This window comes from Rhinatrema bivittatum, chromosome 8, assembly GCF_901001135.1.
Source record: "Rhinatrema bivittatum chromosome 8, aRhiBiv1.1, whole genome shotgun sequence".
Taxonomy (NCBI): domain Eukaryota; kingdom Metazoa; phylum Chordata; class Amphibia; order Gymnophiona; family Rhinatrematidae; genus Rhinatrema; species Rhinatrema bivittatum.
Window position 1 is genome coordinate 186,415,629 of NC_042622.1, and position 18,050 is coordinate 186,433,678.

Sequence of the window (18,050 nt, forward strand, 5' to 3'; positions counted from 1 at the left end):
AAGTCTAAGGCTGTGAGGAATTCTCCTGGCTGTACTGCGGTCTTGACGGAGCGCAGAGTTTCCATGCAAAACCTCGGGACCCTTAAGTATCAATTGACTGACTTGAGGTCCAGTACGGGCCGAAAGGTGCCCCCTTTCTTGGGCACCATGAAATAAATGGAATAGTGTCCAGAATTCACTTCCCATGCAGGTACTGGGATGATAGCTTTCAAGGACAGGAGCCTCGCCAGGGTAGCTTCCAATGCTGCCCTTCTTGTGTATGGGACATGAAGGTTCCACAAACTTGTCTGGAGGGAGGTGATGAAAGTCCAAATAATACCCCTCTCGGATGATGGCGAGGACCCACTGGTCCGACATAATCTCGACCCATCTGGGGTAGAAGAGGGTTAACCTGCCCCCTATGGCTCCGTCCCCCAGATGAATCGGCGGATTCTCATTGTGCGGCGCGGCCGGGACCTGAGCCCGGGCCTGCTCCCCTCTTGCGCTGCTTGGTCCGAAAGGACTTATTCCGGGCCGGAGGACGAGGTGCCTGGTAGCGACTCCTGTAGGGAATGAAGCGCTGGGAGCTTCTACCCCTGGAGGGCCTTGGAAAAGCGCACTGGTTCCTTCTGAACCGATCTTCCGGCAGTCGAGGTACTGGAGAGTTGCCCCATGTGCTGGCCAGTTTATCACGGTCACTGCCAAACAGGAAAGAGCCCTTAAAGGGCAATCTGGTGAGGCGTGTCTTTGAAGGCGCATCGGCTGACCATTTCCGGATCCAGAGCTGCCTCCTGGCGGCTACAGAGGATGAGATCCCCTTGGCTGTGGTCCGGACCAGGTCTGATGCAGCATCCGTGAGGAACGAGAGAGCTGACTCCAAGTCTGCTGCTGGAGCGTTGTTCCTGACCTGTGACAAACAGGAACGCGTCACCACTGTGCAGCAGGTTGCGATCCGCAAAGATAGAGCTGCCACCTCAAAAGTCTGTTTCAGAATGGCATCCAGTCGCCGGTCATGAGGCTCCTTGAGGGCCGCCCCCCCCCCCCCCCCTTCAACTGGAATGGTAGTGCGCTTGACCACAGCGCTAATCAAGGCGTCCACCTGAGGGCACGCCAGCAGCTCCTGGATAGCTGGTGCCAGTGGGTACATGCCTGTCAGGGCCCGACCCCCTTTGAATGAGGCCGCTGGTGCAGCCCATTCTAAATCTATCAGTTGTTGTGCTGCTTGCAAAAATGGAAAATGGCAGGCTGTAGGACGAAGACCTTCCAGCAGGGGGTTCTGCGCCGAGGGTACCGTAGCGCTGGGACCTGTAATATCCAACTCCGCCAGGCACTGAGACACCAGGTCGGAGAGATCCTCTTTAGGGAAGAACCGCCTCATGGTTCTATATGGCTCAATCCCTGGGGGAAGTTCCCCCTCGTCCGGGAATTCTGATTAGTCCGGTGAAACCTCCTGGTCAGACTGATCTGGACTGTCTAGCGGCAGGAGGTCCCGCTCACGATAAGGGCGTGAGGGTCCAGGAACAGGATCCGCTGGAGCCGCAACCGCAGCAGCAGCCGCAGCAGCCGCCGCAGTCGCAGCCACAGCAGGAACAGCAGGAATCGCAGGGCCTGGACGGGAAGCCGTTTGCATCTGTACAAAGGCATGAATCCCCTTAAAGAGATCCACCCAGGAAATCGAAGCGGTCTCTAATCGCCGGGGTACAAGATCCCCCGGGATTCCAGATTGGTCGAGACTGCCCGCAAAATCCGGGGTAGCCCCTGGGGAACTGTCAGCAAATCGTGGTTGAGACTGGTCCTGGCCCGAGGGTCCCACGGCCTCCTCACATTGGGCACATAGGGAGTCTGGCTCTTCACTGTGCGTGGCTCGAAGCTGGCATGCGGAGCAGAGGCCGAGGGCTTTAATGCCGGAGGCAGGAGGCGCCCCCGCTGAAGACGCTGAGGCGTTCTGCTCCATTGAAAAGTATGCGCTTAATGATATGCGGCAGCAATAGACGCTTAATATAACAGGCGCACAATATGCGGCAGCAATAGACGCTTAATATAACAGGCGCACAATAATATGTGGTCAGCAATATACGCTCAATGATATTCAATATGCTCTCAGCAATAAGCGGTTAGCAATACACGCTCAATGGTATTCAATATGCTCTCAGCAATAAGCGGTCAGCAATATATGCACAATGATGTATATAATATGCGCTTAGTCATAGACAGGCGCCTATCACGGGCGCTCAATACCTGAACAAGGCCACAAAATGGCGCCCTCCACGGCGTGCCGCCTACAGGCCACGCCGCCGATCCTCGATTCCTCGGAGACCAGAAGTAAGAGATGTACGCCTTACCTGATCCTCGGCGCTTCCCGGCTGGAACCCGGGCTGTCTCCGGCTGCGGTGGGAGAGGGCAAGTACCTTCACCGCCACGTTTGAGGATATGCACCCGCTGCCTCGTACACGCCGGGACCGAGGCGCCTCGCTCACCACGCCCGAGCCTCGCCCAGGGGCTACGTCCCTGCCACGATTCGGCCACCGGACTGAGGTCTTAAACCTCCGGGGGATCACGGAAATCACCCCGGGAAACTCTACTGGGGGAGGGACCCCAAGGGTATCACCGCAGGAGTGCGGGGCTCGATGTTGCAGTAGAAATTTTAGTAAGAAGAAAGTAGAAAGTAGATTGGAAACACGCTCAGCGAGCGTGCAGGCTCTCCAAACTGCTTTGGAGACTGAAATTACTGAGTTGCTACGCTTCCTGTGGGGGTATATATACCCGTGCTGACGTCAGATCCGTCTCCAACTGCTAGCACGAGCATACTATACCCATTCGTTCTGAGTCCATCTGGCTACACGCCAGGAAAACCATGTTTAAATTAATACTCACCATATATTTAATTAAAAAAATACAGCTATGTTTATACTGCCATATAATTAGAAATACTTTTATGGTAATAAACCATATTCCAAGTACTTATTTATACCAAAATGTATTATCTGAAGATCAGTGCAACGTTATAATTGTTGGTCCAAAAAGTCATATTTAACTTTTGTGCATTATTTCATTGCTGAAATTAACACCAAAAATCAAGTCCATCTTCCCACAGGCAACAACATATTAAAAGAGCCTTTTCCAGCTCCTATATCAAAATATTCTCTCTCTACCACCAATATATATACCTCATTACTTGGTCTTCCTGATAGCACACTCAGATCATTACAAATCCACTGCCTGTATATTGACTGGTTGAAGCGTGCATAGGCATATAACTAGTACTACCATTGGTTATCCATCCAATGGAGAATTAGACTCAACACTAATCTTTCTGATCCATAAACTTAATGTGAATGTACCTTAGCCAAGATTACATATTTATAATTTTCTCTCATGCACTTTGATCAGCCAGCAAGGATCTCTCGAAATTCTTATCGCTCATTAAGCCCATCTGGGTGGGGTTAGATACCAGGGATTCTCTGTGGCTGGGCCCACACTTTGGAATGCAATGCTTGAATATGTACAGATCATGCCAAATCAGGGTATGTTTAAGAAAGCACTTAAGACATGGTTATTCCAGCAAGCACTCTGAATAAGCAATCAAAGAAGATATTTCAATTGAAACAGATGCACTCAAAATTGTTGACAGCAGTAATACGCTCAAGTTATATCATGTACAATCTCTGTTGGCAAGTGACAATTCTTCATTGTCTGAGGCTTTTTTGGATATTTATATATGCATACAAGAAAATTATTCCTTACCTGCTAATTTTCGTTCCTGTAATACCATGGATCATTCCAGACGGTGGGTTATGTTCCATGTCCAGCAGATGGAGTCAGAACACAAAATTCCCAGGGGAGGAACCATATAACCACACCTCCCCTGTAACAGCTCTCAGTAACTAGACTAACAAAGCCCAAAAGAGAGAGACTAAAAACAGAGGGATCAAGTAATCAAAGGAGGAATTGAAATAACCACTGTCCAAATAAACAGCAACTAAATTCTGAACAGTGAACTTGCGAACAGCAGTGCGTGAACAAAAAAGACGCGCAGTATTCGAAATACAGAGTAAAAGATTGTTAAGACAGGTAGGCAGGGATGTCCCACAAGCAAACCCCCAAACCAAAGGAGGGTGTCTGGAATGATCCATGGTATTAGAGGAACGAAAATTAGCAGGTAAGGAATAATTTTCTTTTCCCTGTACATGCCAGGATCATTCCAGACAGTGGGATGTACCAAAGCTTTCCCATCACGGGTGGGCCGCAGACAGCCCTGCTCGTATTACCTTGTCTCCAAGCTGACCGCCCGGAGCACCGACGTCCAGGCGATAATGTTTCGCAAAAGTATGGATCGACTTCCAGGTGGCCGCCCTACAAATCTCCTGTGTGGAGACGGAGGAGCTCTCCGCCCAAGATGTCGCCTGGGCTCTAAGAGAATGAGCCTTGACAACCAGCGGAGGGGACTTACCTACGCCAAGGTACGCCGCTATGATCGCTCCTTCAACCACCGCGCTATAGATTGTTTGGAGGCCATGCAACCCTTCCGGGGTCCGGACCAGAGGATAAACAGATGATCGGAGAGCCAAAAATCATTAGTCACCTCCAGATAGCGTACCAGAGACCGCCGTACATCCAGTCTACGCAGGTCTCCAGACTCAGAAGAGGCAAAAGATGGTAATTCTACCGATTGGTTGAGGTGGAATGCCGAAACCACTTTAGGGAGAAAAGAAGGAACCGTCCTCAGCGAAACCCCTTCAGGCGTGAAACGAAGGTATGGTTCACGACAGGATAGGGCCTGCAGCTAGGAAATACGTCTTGCTGAACTGATTGCCACGAGAAAAATGGTCTTGAGAGTGACGTCCTTGATGGTAGCAGAGCTTAGAGGTTCGAACGGCAAACCACAGAGGACTCAGAGCACCAGATTCAGATTCCACGACGGACAAGGTGGGCGAATCGGAGGCTTCAAGTGTTTCACTCCTTTAAGGAAACGGGAGACGTCCGAATGCGAGGACAGAAACTCCTTATTTCCTCTGCGAAGAAAAGCCCCCAAGGCCGCCACCTGAACCCGAAGAGAATGGTAAGGAAGACCCAAATCCAAACCTGCCTGCAAGAAGGAAAGGATTTGTGGCACTGAGGCCTGCATGGGAAGAATGCCATTCGTTGCACACCAATCCTCAAAGACCTTCCAGACTCGAACATAGGTAACAGAGGTGGACATCTTACGTGCTTTCAGTAGCGTTGAAATAACCGGCTCCGGATAACCGCACCTCCTCAACTGACGCCTCTCAAAAGCCAGGCCACAAGACAGAAGCGATCTGCCTCCTTGAAAAATATTGGTCCCTGGCGTAGAAGACGTGGCAGCTGACCGAGACGAAGGGGACCCTCCACCGTCAAATTGCGCAGATCCGCGAAACACGGTCGTCGGGGCCACTGGTGCCACAAGGATCACCGGCCCTTGGTGTGCCTCTATCCTGCGGATGACCTTGCCCACGAGGGGCCACGGTGGGAAGACATATAGGAGACAGTGGCGCGGCCAGGGCAGGACCAGCGCATCCATGCCCTCGGCGCCGTGCTCCCGCTTGCGGCTGAAGAAGCGGGCGGCCTTTGCATTTCCGGCGATTGCCATTAGGTCTATGTGCGGTGTCCCCCATCGCCGTACTATTATCCGCATCGCCTGCTGAGAGAGCTCCCACTCTCCGGGATCCAAGTTTTGTCGGCTGAGAAAGTCCGCCTGTACGTTGTCCACTCCCGCTATATGCGAGGCCGCTAGTCGTTGGAGGTGAAGCTCTGCCCACTCCATCAATTTGTCGGTTTCCAGAGAGACCAACCGACTTCTCGTGCCTCCCTGGCGATTGATGTACGTCACTGTAGTCGCATTGTCCAATAGCACCCTGACTGCTTGATGGCAAACTATGGGGAGGAAACCCTGTAACGCCAGACGGACCGCCCTGGTCTCCAAGCGGTTGATGGGCCACTTCGACTGTTCCTCCGTCCATCGACCCTGGATTGAGCTGTCCCGACAGACCACTCCTCAGCCTGTGAGGCTGGCGTCCGTGGTGATAATCACCCAATCCGGGTCCTCCAGCAACACCCCCTGAGCTAGGTGCCGCGGTTCCAGCCACCAATGGAGACTGATGAAGGTTCCTCTCGGAATCGGAAGGATTGCCTGGAAATCTCTCGACACCGGCTGCCACCGGGAGAGTAGGGATCTCTGCAGAGGCCTCAGATGTGCAAATGCCCAAGGAACCAGATCGATGTTCGAGGCATGGTCCCCAGTACCTGCAGGTAGTCCCAGGCAGTGGGCATCTCGAGCGCCATAAATCCTTGAATCTGCTGACGCAGAGAATGAGCTCTGTCCGGATGCAGAAAAACCCTGGCATTCTTGGTGTTGAAGTGAGCTCCCAGAAAATCCAACGACTGGGACGGGACCAGGCTGCTCTTGGTGAAGTTGACAATCCATCCCAGAGATAGGAGAAGTTGTACCACTGTCGACTGCGAGGATACACTGCGCTCGTGACTTTGCACGGATAAGCCAATCGTCTAGGTAAGGATGCACAAGGATGCCTTCCTTGCGCAAGGTTGCCGCCACTACCACCATGATCTTCGTGAAAACCCGTGGAGCTGTGGCCAGGCCAAAGGGAAGAGCACGAAATTGGAAGTGTTGACCCAAAATTTTGAAGCGTAGGTAACGCTGATGAGCTTGACAAATTGGTATGTGGAGATACGCCTCCGTGAGATCCAACGAAGCCAAGAATTCTCCCAGATGAACTGCCGCTAACACTGAACGGAGTGTCTCCATGCGGAAACGAGGGACTCTGCGGGACCAGTTGACCTGCTTGAGGTCCAGGATAGGACGAAAAGTACCTTCCTTCTTGGGAACCACAAAGTAGATTGAATAATGCCCCCAGCCCAGTTCGGCGGCTGGCACCGGCACTATGGCCCCCAATTGAAGGAGACGATAGAGGGTCTGCCGCACGGCTCCCTGTTTGATTAAGGACCCACAAGGGGAAAACAGGAACCGGTCCCGAGGAGCGCAAACAAAATCCAAAGCGTAACCGCGTCTTAGAATATCCAGAACCCATTGATCCGACGTGATTTGGACCCACTCTTCGTAGAAGAGAGCAAGGCGACCCCCCCAGTCGAGGGACCACCTCGCGGGTCCGTCTGGCATCATTGGGTAGATTTAGCGGATGTACCAGCACCCTGCGCTTCCTTACCCTGGCGGTGCCCACGAAAGGGCCGATTCCAGGAGTGCGAACGAGAAGAGGGAGCCCGAGGTGGCTGTTGCCTCTGAGGACGCGCTCTCCGCTGGTTACGATAACGGTTTCTGGAGTAATTATATGATCTTGACGAACGGGGTCGATCTTCAAGCAACTTGTGCACCGCGTTCTCATTAAGGGACTTGATGATCTGATCCAAGTCTTCACCAAAAAGATACCTACCCTTAAAAGGAAGGGACCCCAAACGTGTCTTGGAAGAGGCATCAGCCGACCAATTGCAAAGCCAAAGGAGCCGACGCACTGAGACCGCCGCCACCATGGTTCGGGCTAGGACCCTTAAAAGATCATATAAAGCATCCGCTCCATAGGCAACCACGGCTTCCAGTCTGTCCGCCTGGTGAGCCTCAGCGTCTGGTAAGGACTGGGAGGTGAGAAGCTGCTGCACCCACCGAAGACCCGCTCGCTGTGCGAGGGAACTGCAGATAGCCGCCCGCATCCCTAAGGCAGAGACCTCAAAGATACGCTTGAGGTAAACCTCCAGCTTCCGATCCTGCATATCCTTCAACGCCGTCCCTCCGGTGACAGGAATAGTGGTATGCTTTGTGACCGCTGATACCGCAGAATCTACGGCGGAAACTTTGAGAATTTCCAAAAAATCGGCCAGCAGAGGATACAATTTTTCCATGGCTCTACCGACCCTAAGGTTGGCCTCCGGGGAATCCCATTCCCGAGTGATCAACTATAAGATCTTGTGATGAGTGGGAAAAGACTTTGCTAGAGGCCGCAGTCCTGCTAGGAGGGGGTCCCCCTTCTTGAGAGCCGGGTCAGGCCCCACCGGTTCCGGAGGGGGATCAATATCCATTTCCTGGAGGATGTAGGGAATGAGGTCATCTAACTCTGCCGCTTGGAAGATGCGGATGACCCTAGGGTCGTTGCCCTCCACCTGGGCCGCCAAGGTGGGGTCGTCCACGTCAGGGTCCTGGGATTATCCTTTCCCCGAAGTCTGTATTATCGATGGTGTCCCGGTAGGGCCACGAGATGTCCCCACTCCCCCGCCTACTACAGGGGGGCGAGCCTGAGGGAGGGTCCCACCCAGGAGGGGGGTAAGACATGGTATCTTGGGGGGAAAGGGTCCCCAGGTCCCGAAGGTTGTGTCTCTGCTCTGAAGAAAAGCCCTGTGCATCAGGACTATGAATTCAGGGGAAAAGGCCTGGCATCCTGAGGGATCACCCACCGGGGGATCCCCCCTCTGCCTACCAGGATTGGACTCAGAGTAAGGGTCCAAAACGGGCCTAGAAGTGGGGAACGGATTATCCGTGTCCTCCTCAGAAAGCGCGGCATCAGAATCTTGCAACAAAATGGCCGCCATTCCCGCGTTGAGAGGGAACGGGGCCTGGCGCTTCCTTCCCACGCGGTCTGCGGCTCGAACGTCCTTGTTAGCAGCTGGCGCACATTCCCCCTCGGGGAAACAGCCTGAGCACAGACCCTCTTCAGAAAATAATCCGGCCCTGTCGGAGCCCTCACAAGGCGCCGCGGACTGCATCGCCGCAGGGAGAAGGGGGGGGGGAGGCTCTACAGGTGGCTCGCGCCTAAAATGAGCGCCAACCCGGCAACTGACGCTTGCTGCGGTCCCCCACCGACCTGAAGAACTGACGGGGAATTAACCTCCCGACAGCAGGCGGTCCCGGGGAATGGTGCTTCGCGGGGCCACAGGTCGGGACGTCGGTCGCTCCCCAAAAGGGAGGGGAGAAAACCTGGGTCAGGAGGGAGAGGCCGGCGCTACCGACTTTCACCTCAGAGAGCCGAACGGAGTCCAAAAAATTGCAGTCTTCTGCTGAAAAAGAAGATGAAACAAAAATACACTTACCCCAACTGAGCCCTCAGTGAGGAAAATGAGAAAAGAAAGAAAACAGGCAACAGCCTGTCAGCAAGTCACCAGGCTAGAGAGCGATGAGCCAGCACCAGCGGAGAGTTCTCCCCCTGCTGTAAGAGGAGTCTTAGCAAAGTGACCTAAACTGTAAATTTAAAACTTCCTATTTATTTTTTTAAACTTGATCCCCCTGAGGAGGTAGCCCTAAGCTAACAAGCTGGGGACCACAAGTCCCCTGCTCACATCTGCTGGAGTCAGAACGTTACTGAGAGCTGTTACAGGGGAGGCATGGTTATATGGTTCCTCCCCTGGGAATTTTGTGTTTGACTCCATCTGCTGGACATGGAACATAACCCACCGTCTGGAATGATCCTGGTATGTACAGGGAAATGCCCGTTTATTTACATACACACATCTATTAGTATCTGGATCCCCATACATGTGTGCACCTTAACCTTTTAGGTACCAATGTTCCACAAGTGGAACATTCTCTCATATACTTTTAAATTACTTGCAAATTTTTTATACCATATTTGGGTCTAGTTAACTAAGATATATAAAAAGGGGTATCAGGAAATAATTCCTTCAATGAGCAGGATCTAAAAGGTTAAGTCTAGCCAGTAGGTATCACTGTTACTGTTGAGCAATGGCCAAGATTCACTCCCCCTAGGAGCTGTGAATACTATCTCTACCGCATCCCCAACCAGCTCATGGAATGGAAAACCTGACCCCAGAATTAAACACAAATTCTCCACATAATAGCACACAGCACTGTTGCTCAGCCACCAGGTCAGCAATATGCTTCCTCCTCAACAGCACATTTATATGAAGATCCATGTCTAATATTGTTGCTTTATTTTGTTGACAAGTTCCCTTGTAAGAAGAGCAGGATCTAGGATTCCAAAAACAACCAGGGTGGCACCATCAACATGACAACTGGATAACACAACTGTGAAAGGCATGGTAGGGGCAGGTGGGGGGGAACCAAACCACACCAGGTGCCAGTTCATCCAAGCACCTAAAATTTGATGCCTGCCACTAGACAGAGAAACTGGGACCAAAGCCAAGGCCAGGAAGAACAGTAGCAGTAATGGCCAGTGAACAGAAGAAGTAGGGGAGAAAAATATTGGGAGAGGAAGAGAAGAGCAAAGAATCTGAAGAAAAAGCAGTAAAAGAAAACATGACATTTATAAAGAACATCCTCCCAGGGTTACTAAAATACTGGCTGGTGCTTAAGTTTTCTAAAATAAAAATTTCCACCCTTGCATGAAGCACAATACAAGCTTTTAGTAATCTTATATTTGAAACTTAAATCTGGATGTATCTGACAATTTGAAATATGAACCACACACGAAGGGTCAGGGTCTTTGAGTCCTGGCATTTTGTTCTGAGGACAAAAAGTTTATATCATAGCTGTTCATACTTTGCTTATTTTAGTAACCAACAAGCTTAAGACCAGAATAATGCAAAAATCAGCTACATCATACATTTTGTGCACACCAACAGACCATGTACTATCAGGAGACCTAGTAAACAAAGGAAAGTGATCTACTTTGAACACAATTTGTACAAATGGATACAAGTGTCACTTCTTTGAAAGTACACTTTAAAGTATACTGCTTTTTGATTAAGAAGATTGCAACATTCCTAAACAGGGGCGGAGTTAAAGAGGGTGAAAGGGAGAAAAGGTAAACACACCCCACTCAGTGCTTTAGATATGTATTTAACACACTAATATTTTAAAATTTAAGATACCAGTGACTTTTACAATTTTTGCATAACTGTGGCATTAGTTTTTATTTTTGGAGGCCATTAAATAATGGAGAAATTACTTACCTGATAATTTCGTTTTCCTTAGTGTACAGATGGACTCAGGACCAATGGGTATAGTGTACTCCTGATAGCAGTTGGAGATGGATCAGATTTCAATCTGATGTCAGCCTTGGTACATATACCCCTGCAGGAAGTGCAGCTCTTCAGTATTCTCCTCGAAAAGCATTTTGGATATATGTGTGACTGACTAATTTGATTTAACTTGGTTAACTTCATAACTTGGTTAACTTCATAACTTGGTTAACTTCATAACTTGGTTAACTTCATAACTTGGTTAACTTGATCTGGTTGAATTGGCTATAGCTGGAGACCCCCAGTGCCCTCAACCGGAAAGCGTCGACACCTGGTAGGATGGGTGTCCTAAGTGATGGAAAGCATGGCTTACCCTTGTATCATTCAAAATTTCATGAGTAACTGTAGCCAAGGGTGGGATGCTCAGTCCATCTGTCTACACTAAGGAAAACTAAATTATCAGGTAAGTAATTTCTCCATTTCCTAGCGTGTAGCAGATGGACTCAGGATCAATGGGATGTATAAAAGCTACTCCCGAACCGGGTGGGAGGCTGCCCGTGACCCACTTAGTACTCCCTTGCAAATGCCATGTCCTCCCAAGCCTGAACATCCAGGCAGTAGAACCTAGAGCAAGTGTGGATGGAGGACCATGTCGCCGCCCTGCAAATCTCGGCGGGTGACAACATTCTGGTTTCTGCCCAGGACACTGCCTGGGCTCTAGTAGAATGGGCCTTGACTTGTAGAGGCGGCGGCTTACCTGCTTCTATGTAGGCCACCTTGATGACTTCCTTGATCCAGTGGGCTATGGTTGTCTGCGAGGCCGCTTCCCGCTGTGAAGGACGAATAGGTGGTCCGTTTTTCGTACGGGTTCCAACATTTCCAGGTATCTGGATAGGAGTCTGCCGATGTTGAGGTGGCGTAGACTACGAGCTTCTTCCGAATTCTTAAACTCATCCGGCGATGGTAGCGAGGTGGTTTGGTTGAGATGGAAGTGTGACACCACTTTGGGAAGGAACGAAGGGACCGTGCGTAGCTGGATGGTTCCTGGGGTGAGCCTGAGGAATGGCTCACGGCAGGACAGTGCTTGTAGTTCTGAAATGCGGCAGGCTGAACAAACTGCCAGCAGGAATGCTGTCTTCAAAGTTAATAGTCGGAGAGACAGTCCATGGAGGGGCCTGAAGGAGGCTCCTGCTAGAAAATCCAGGACCAGGTTGAGATTCCAAAGAGATACTGGCCACTTTAGGGGTGGACAGACCCTTCTGTAGTCCGTTCTGTAGGAATTCCAAGATCGCGGGAACTTTAATTGAGCGTGGTATGATGTCGTGGTCTACGCACCAGGCTTCGAATACTCTCCAAATCCTTATGTATGTTAAAGATGTGGAGAATTTGTGTGCTCGGAGTAGGGTGTCTATTACAGCCCCCGAGTATCCGCTCTCTCAGACAAGCCCTCTCAATGGCCAGGCCATAAGAGAGAATTGAGCTGGATCCTTGTGGAGGATCGGCCCTTGTTGAAGCAGGTCTGTGTGGAGGCAGCAGCAGGGGGGTTCCTGCCAGTAGTCTTCTCATGTCTGCGTACCACAGTCTTCTTGGCCAGTCCGGGGCCATCAGAAGTACTAGTCCCCTGTGTAGCTCTATCTTGTGAATGATTGCGCCCAATAGGGGCCATGGCGAGAAGGCGTATAATAGAGTCCCCTGTGACCAGGTCTGTAGCAGGGCATCGATCCCCTGGGACTGAGATTCCCGCCTGCGGCTGAAGTACCTGGGTACTTGGGCGTTGGACCAGTTTGCCAGAAGATCCATGTCTGGTGTTCCCCACCGGTTCACTATCATTTGGAACGCTGCGGTCGACAGCTTCCATTCTCCTGGGTCTAGATTTTCTCTGCTGAGGTAGTCTGCCGTGATGTTGTCTTTCCCGGCGATGAGGCGGCTGAGATCTCCTGGAGATTTACTTCTGCCCACGACATTAGGGGGTCTATTTCCAGAGACACCTGTTGGCTTCTGGTTCCCCCCTGACTGTTGATGTAGGCCACTGTTGTGGCGTTGTCCGACATTACTCTGACCGCTTTGTCCCGGAGTCTGTGGATGAACCGTAGGCAGGCTAGTCTGACTGCCCATGCTTCTAGGTGGTTGATGTTCCATCTCAACTCTTCTGCGTTCCACTGCCCTTGGGCGGTTAAGCTCCTCGCAGTGTACTCCCCATCCTTGTAGGCTGGCGTCTGTGGTGAGCAGGGTCCAGGTTGGAGAAGATAGTCTTGTTCCCTGGCTCAGGTGGCTGACCTGCAGCCATCATCATAGCTGGGTCCGAACTCTGCCCGGGAGTGGTAGACGTGCACATAGTTCTGAGACAGTGGATTCCATCGCGATAGAAGTGAGCGCTGTAGGGGTCTCATGTGAGTTCACGCCCATGGCACTACTTTCAGTGTGGATGCCATCAGACCGAGGACTTGCAGGTAATCCCATGCTGTGGGGCGAGGTTAGCTCAGCAGGATTTGTAACCGGTTCCTCAGTTTTCATCTCCTTGTGGGAGTCAGGCTGACCTTGTCTTCTTTGGTGTCGAATCAGACTCCTTGGTATTCTAGAGACTATGAGGGCTGCAGACAACTCTTGTTTGTGTTGACCACCCATCCAAGGCTCTCCAGTAGGGTTTTGACTCTGTTGGTTGCTTGTTGACTTTCCTCTGGGGATTTCGCCCTGATCAGTCAATTGTCTAGGTAAGGGTGTACGAGGATTCCTTCCTTCCTCAGATTTGCCGCCGCCGCCACCACCATGATCTTGGTGAACGTCCGGAGTGCTCTGGCTAACCCGAAGGGTAGTGCCCGGAACTGGTAGTGACGGTCCAGGATTTTGAAGCGTAGGAAGCGCTGATGTTCCTGATGGATCAGGATGTGTAGGTAGGCTTCCCAAAGATCCAGGGATGTGAGAAACTCTCCCGGTTGTATCGCCCTTATTACAGAGCGTAGGGTTTCCATGCAGAAGCGGGGAATCCTCAGGTGGCGGTTGACCGACTTGAGGTCTAGGATGGGCCTGAACGTCCCTTCTTTCTTGGGGACGATAAAATAAATGGAATAATGCCTGGTATTTATTTCTTGTGGGAGTACTGGGGTTATGGCCTCGAGGGCCAGTAGTCTGGACAGTGTAGTTTCCACTGCCACCCTCTTGAAGGGGTCGTGGCAGGGGGATTCCACGAACTTGTCCGGAGGTGTTTGTAGGAAATCCATGTAGTACCCCTCTCGAATGATGGTTAGGACCCACTTGTCCGAAGTTCTCTCGACCCATCTGTGGTAGAATAGGGCTGTCACAGCTGATGACACTCCCTCTGGCCGCTGTGTGCACCAGATCGGAAGCAGCATCCGCAAGGAATGATACTGCTTGTTCCATGGCTTCCCCAGGGGTGTTGCTCCTGGTCTGTGATAGGCAGGCATGTATCACCACGGTGCAGCAGGCCGCTATTTGTAGAGACAGCAGAGACATCATAGCAGAGATGTCAAAGGACTGTTTAAGGATGGATTCCAGATGTCTGTCATGAGCATCTTTGAGCGCTGCACCTCCCTCCACTGGGATAGTAGTGCGCTTCGAGACCGCGCAGAGCATGGCATCCACTTTTGGGCATGTCAGACGGTCTTTGGCCGCCGGGTCCAGGGGGTACATGGCTACCATAGCTCTTCCCCCTTTGAATGTGGACTCTGGAGCACTCCATTCCAGGTCAATTAGCTGCTGGGCGGCTTGTAACAGAGGGAAATGGCGAGAGGTCTGGCGGAGTCCCTCTAGTAGGGGATTCGTCTTAGGCTCCCCCGAAGCACTTGTGCCCGGGATAGCAAGCTCCTTCAGGCTGTGGGTGACCAGGTCTGGGAGCTCGTCCTTGGTGAAGAAGCGTCTCATGGTTCAGTGAAGCTCTGTCCCCAGGGGGAAGTTCCCCCTCTTCTAGGGGCTCTGATTCCTTTTCAGAGTTGTCCGTGGCCCCATAGGTGGGGCTTCTGGGCGGTGGAAACATTTGTCTGGGCCTAGATGGGCCTGGGGCATAAAGGTCTTCTGGTGGAGGCTCTGGCTGTTTAGCCGGAGGCTCCGTCTGCATGTGAACGAAGGTGTGTAGAACTTTGAAGAATTCCACCCACGAGATAGATGCTGGGTCCAAGCTAAGGGGCGCTGTGTCCCTGGGGGTCCCCGTTTGAAGGGGTGTCCCGCTGGAATTTGCTAGGTCCAGGGTACTCAGCCCTGGATGGATCTCCCAGGGCCTCCTCGCACTGAACGCACAGGGTGTTGGCCTCTTCGTTTTGTGCAGCTCTGATGTGGCATGCTGGGCAGAGGCCTTGATCTCGTTTCCGGTAGTGCCATGGATATAGGTGCGTAAATCCTTATGCGCTCCGGTGCATCTAAGATGTGCGTGCGGGTTGTGTGCGCGCAGGTGTGCGCCCAAGTTGCAGCTATATGCCCAGCCTAGTAAACATGCGATGCGCGTATATCTTATGTGCACGGCACTTGTGCGTGTAGCTTTATGCGCACATGTATTTTGTGCGCCTAGCTAGCCTTGTGCGCCCGGAATGAGACGGCGGACAGAGCGACGAATAGGGCCAAGATGGTGATGGCGACCACGCGGGCAATATGGCGACCACCTCTGAGGGTCTCCACGTGGGATAACCCTTGGATCTAACCGGGGACTGGCCCTGCTAGGGCGGATCAACCCAGCGGCACTGGTCCCAGCCGGCGACCTGCGTGACTCCTCGAACCTCGGAGACCAGAGTCTATGAAGAAGATTTCTACCTTACCTTGTCCTCGGCGCTTCCCGGTTTCGTTCCAGGCGGTCTCCGGCTGCGGGGGGAGAGGGCAAATACCTTCACCGCCGCGCTCGAGAATGCACTTGCTGCCTCTCGGCCGCGCCCGAGATTGGGGGCTAGGTCCCCGCTGCGGATCGGCCACTGGACCGAGGCTTACCTCAGAGGGCCCATGGAAATCACCTCGGGAATTCTCACCTGGGGGAGGGACCAGAGGGTGTCACTGCAGGAGAGCGGGGCTCATCTGTAGAGGTAGGTTTTCTTCTGAATTTGGATTTTCTCTGTTGAATTTGTTCTAACGCTGTGAGAGCGTGTAGGTAGTCCCTAACTGCTATGGAGACTGAAAATACTGAAGAGCTGCACTTCCTGCAGGGGTATATGTACTAGGGCTGACGTCAGATTGAAATCTGATCTGTCTCCAACTGCTCTCAGGAGTACACTATACCCATTGGTCCTGAGTCCATCTGCTACATGCTAGGAAACTAGATTTTTGTATTTATCTAAACAATTTATATTCCACTGATCCACAAATCTCAGCGAATTACAAACCAAAATATTTAACAGCAATAATGCACCATGAAACAGCAATTGATTCCAAAACAAATAGTGAAAAAACACTGTGAAACATCCATAAGATCAGGAGTGCTAGAGCTCATCAGTACATAAACAGGGTATGGGTTAAAGTACAAAAGAAGAACATCTAATGAGAGATATCTGGCCTATCACTGCTGCTTTCACTCTTCTCTCCATTTTCCTCCTCATCTAACCCTTGGCATTATCACCACCTTCTCTTCTCTCACCCATGAACTGCACAGAGGAAATCACACAAATCATTTCTATCATGAACAGCTCTTCCTATTATTGGACCAATGCATGACCGGATTACTAAACACAATATAATTACATCCATAGTTTTGTCGCTCATTTTGAATCTTTCCCTCCAAGCAGGAATGCTTCCTGATAAACTGAAGCAAGTTTTCATCCGTCTGGTCCTAGAAAAGCAGTCATTAGACTACCTAGTGCTAGCAAATTAATGTTCCATCTCATTCCTCTCTTTTCTATGTAAAATTATTGAAATCAGTGTTAAATTTGCTATGTGACATTTATGGGCATGTACTTCTTGATCACCTGTATGTGTTTTGTAAAATCTTTAGATGGCAAGAGTACATCAGTGCTAGTTTAGATACTATCAGATGTGGATTTGAAGGTGGAACAAGTTGGGCAAGAAACTACCAAAAACGTCGGGTTTAACTATAGTATTATTCCATGCACACTTGGCTTTTTGGGAAATTTTTTTTTTTAAATGTTGGTACTTACTATAAGGTATCTGGAGGACCAATAATAAGCACTTCCCATCGATACAGATCATTGTCATCTATCAAGCCTGCTGAAAACCCTTCCACTGGATTCTTGTTGAGCTCTGTGACAAGAAAACAATGTGTTAAATACACAAAACGTTTAGTTCTCAGACTATGAAGCTCTCGTACTATTGCCACATTTCTTTTAGAAATCAAAGAAAAGCAAACCCCTAACAAAGTCACAACAAGGGTTTCATTTCATTTTGTTTTGAAAACAAAACAAAACTGATAGTTTGTTTTGTTTGCACAGTCTCATCTCCAAAACAAGGCAGTGCCAGCAAAATTTAAAATAACTGAAAAGTTCCTCCAGCCCTTCCCCTATCCACAGGGCTTATCTTTTCACTCCGCCAAACCCCCACCCCACATCTACAGTGTGGAGACTTCCAAATGAGGTATAAAGGATCCCCAGTTGCTCCTGCCGTGCCAGGTCAATATATAAAGATAGTACTGGCAGACCTCCAAGCCAACACCATCTTTATATATTGACCCAGCAGGACACAGAAAGATGGTACTAGCCTCAGGGCTTCTGGTACCTTTATTTTATTTATTTTTTTACCTATCAACACAGGGTCAAGAGCAACAGATCATTCCTACCCTAAGTTACAGCCTTATTCTAAGATGCATATGCATTCCCCCCCCCCCCCCCCAATCTTAATATCCCATAATGACAAAGCAAAATCAGGTTTGTAGAAAATTCTGCAAATTTAAAAAAAAAAGTCACCTGAAATATCATTTTTACATAAGTATTCAGACCCTTTACTCAGTACTTTGAGGCGGCACCTTTTGCAGTGATTACAGCCTCAAGTCTTCTTTAGTGTGATGCTGCAATCTTGGCACACCTGGATTTGAAGATTTTCTCCCATTCTTCTCTGTAGACCTTCTCAAGCTCTGTCAGGTTGGATGGGTAGTGTCGATGCACAACTATTTTCAGGTCTCTCCAGAGATGTTTGATCAGGGTCAAGTCCGGACTCTAGCTGGGCCACTCAAGGGTATTCACAGACTTGTGGCAAAGCCACTCCTGTGTTGT

At 50.5% G+C, this 18,050-nt stretch overlaps 1 protein-coding gene across 2 annotated transcripts in view; it reads right to left on the bottom strand.

Annotated features, from left to right (window-relative positions):
• The window catches only part of UBE2G1 (ubiquitin conjugating enzyme E2 G1), a 185,574-nt gene that overhangs the window by 64,086 nt on the left and 103,438 nt on the right, over window positions 1–18,050 (bottom strand). For both annotated transcript variants that reach the window (XM_029612570.1, XM_029612571.1), the window contains one exon: window positions 16,983–17,085. In XM_029612570.1, coding sequence (XP_029468430.1) covers window positions 16,983–17,085 — 103 coding nt within the window. The remainder of the gene's footprint in view (window positions 1–16,982; window positions 17,086–18,050) is intronic.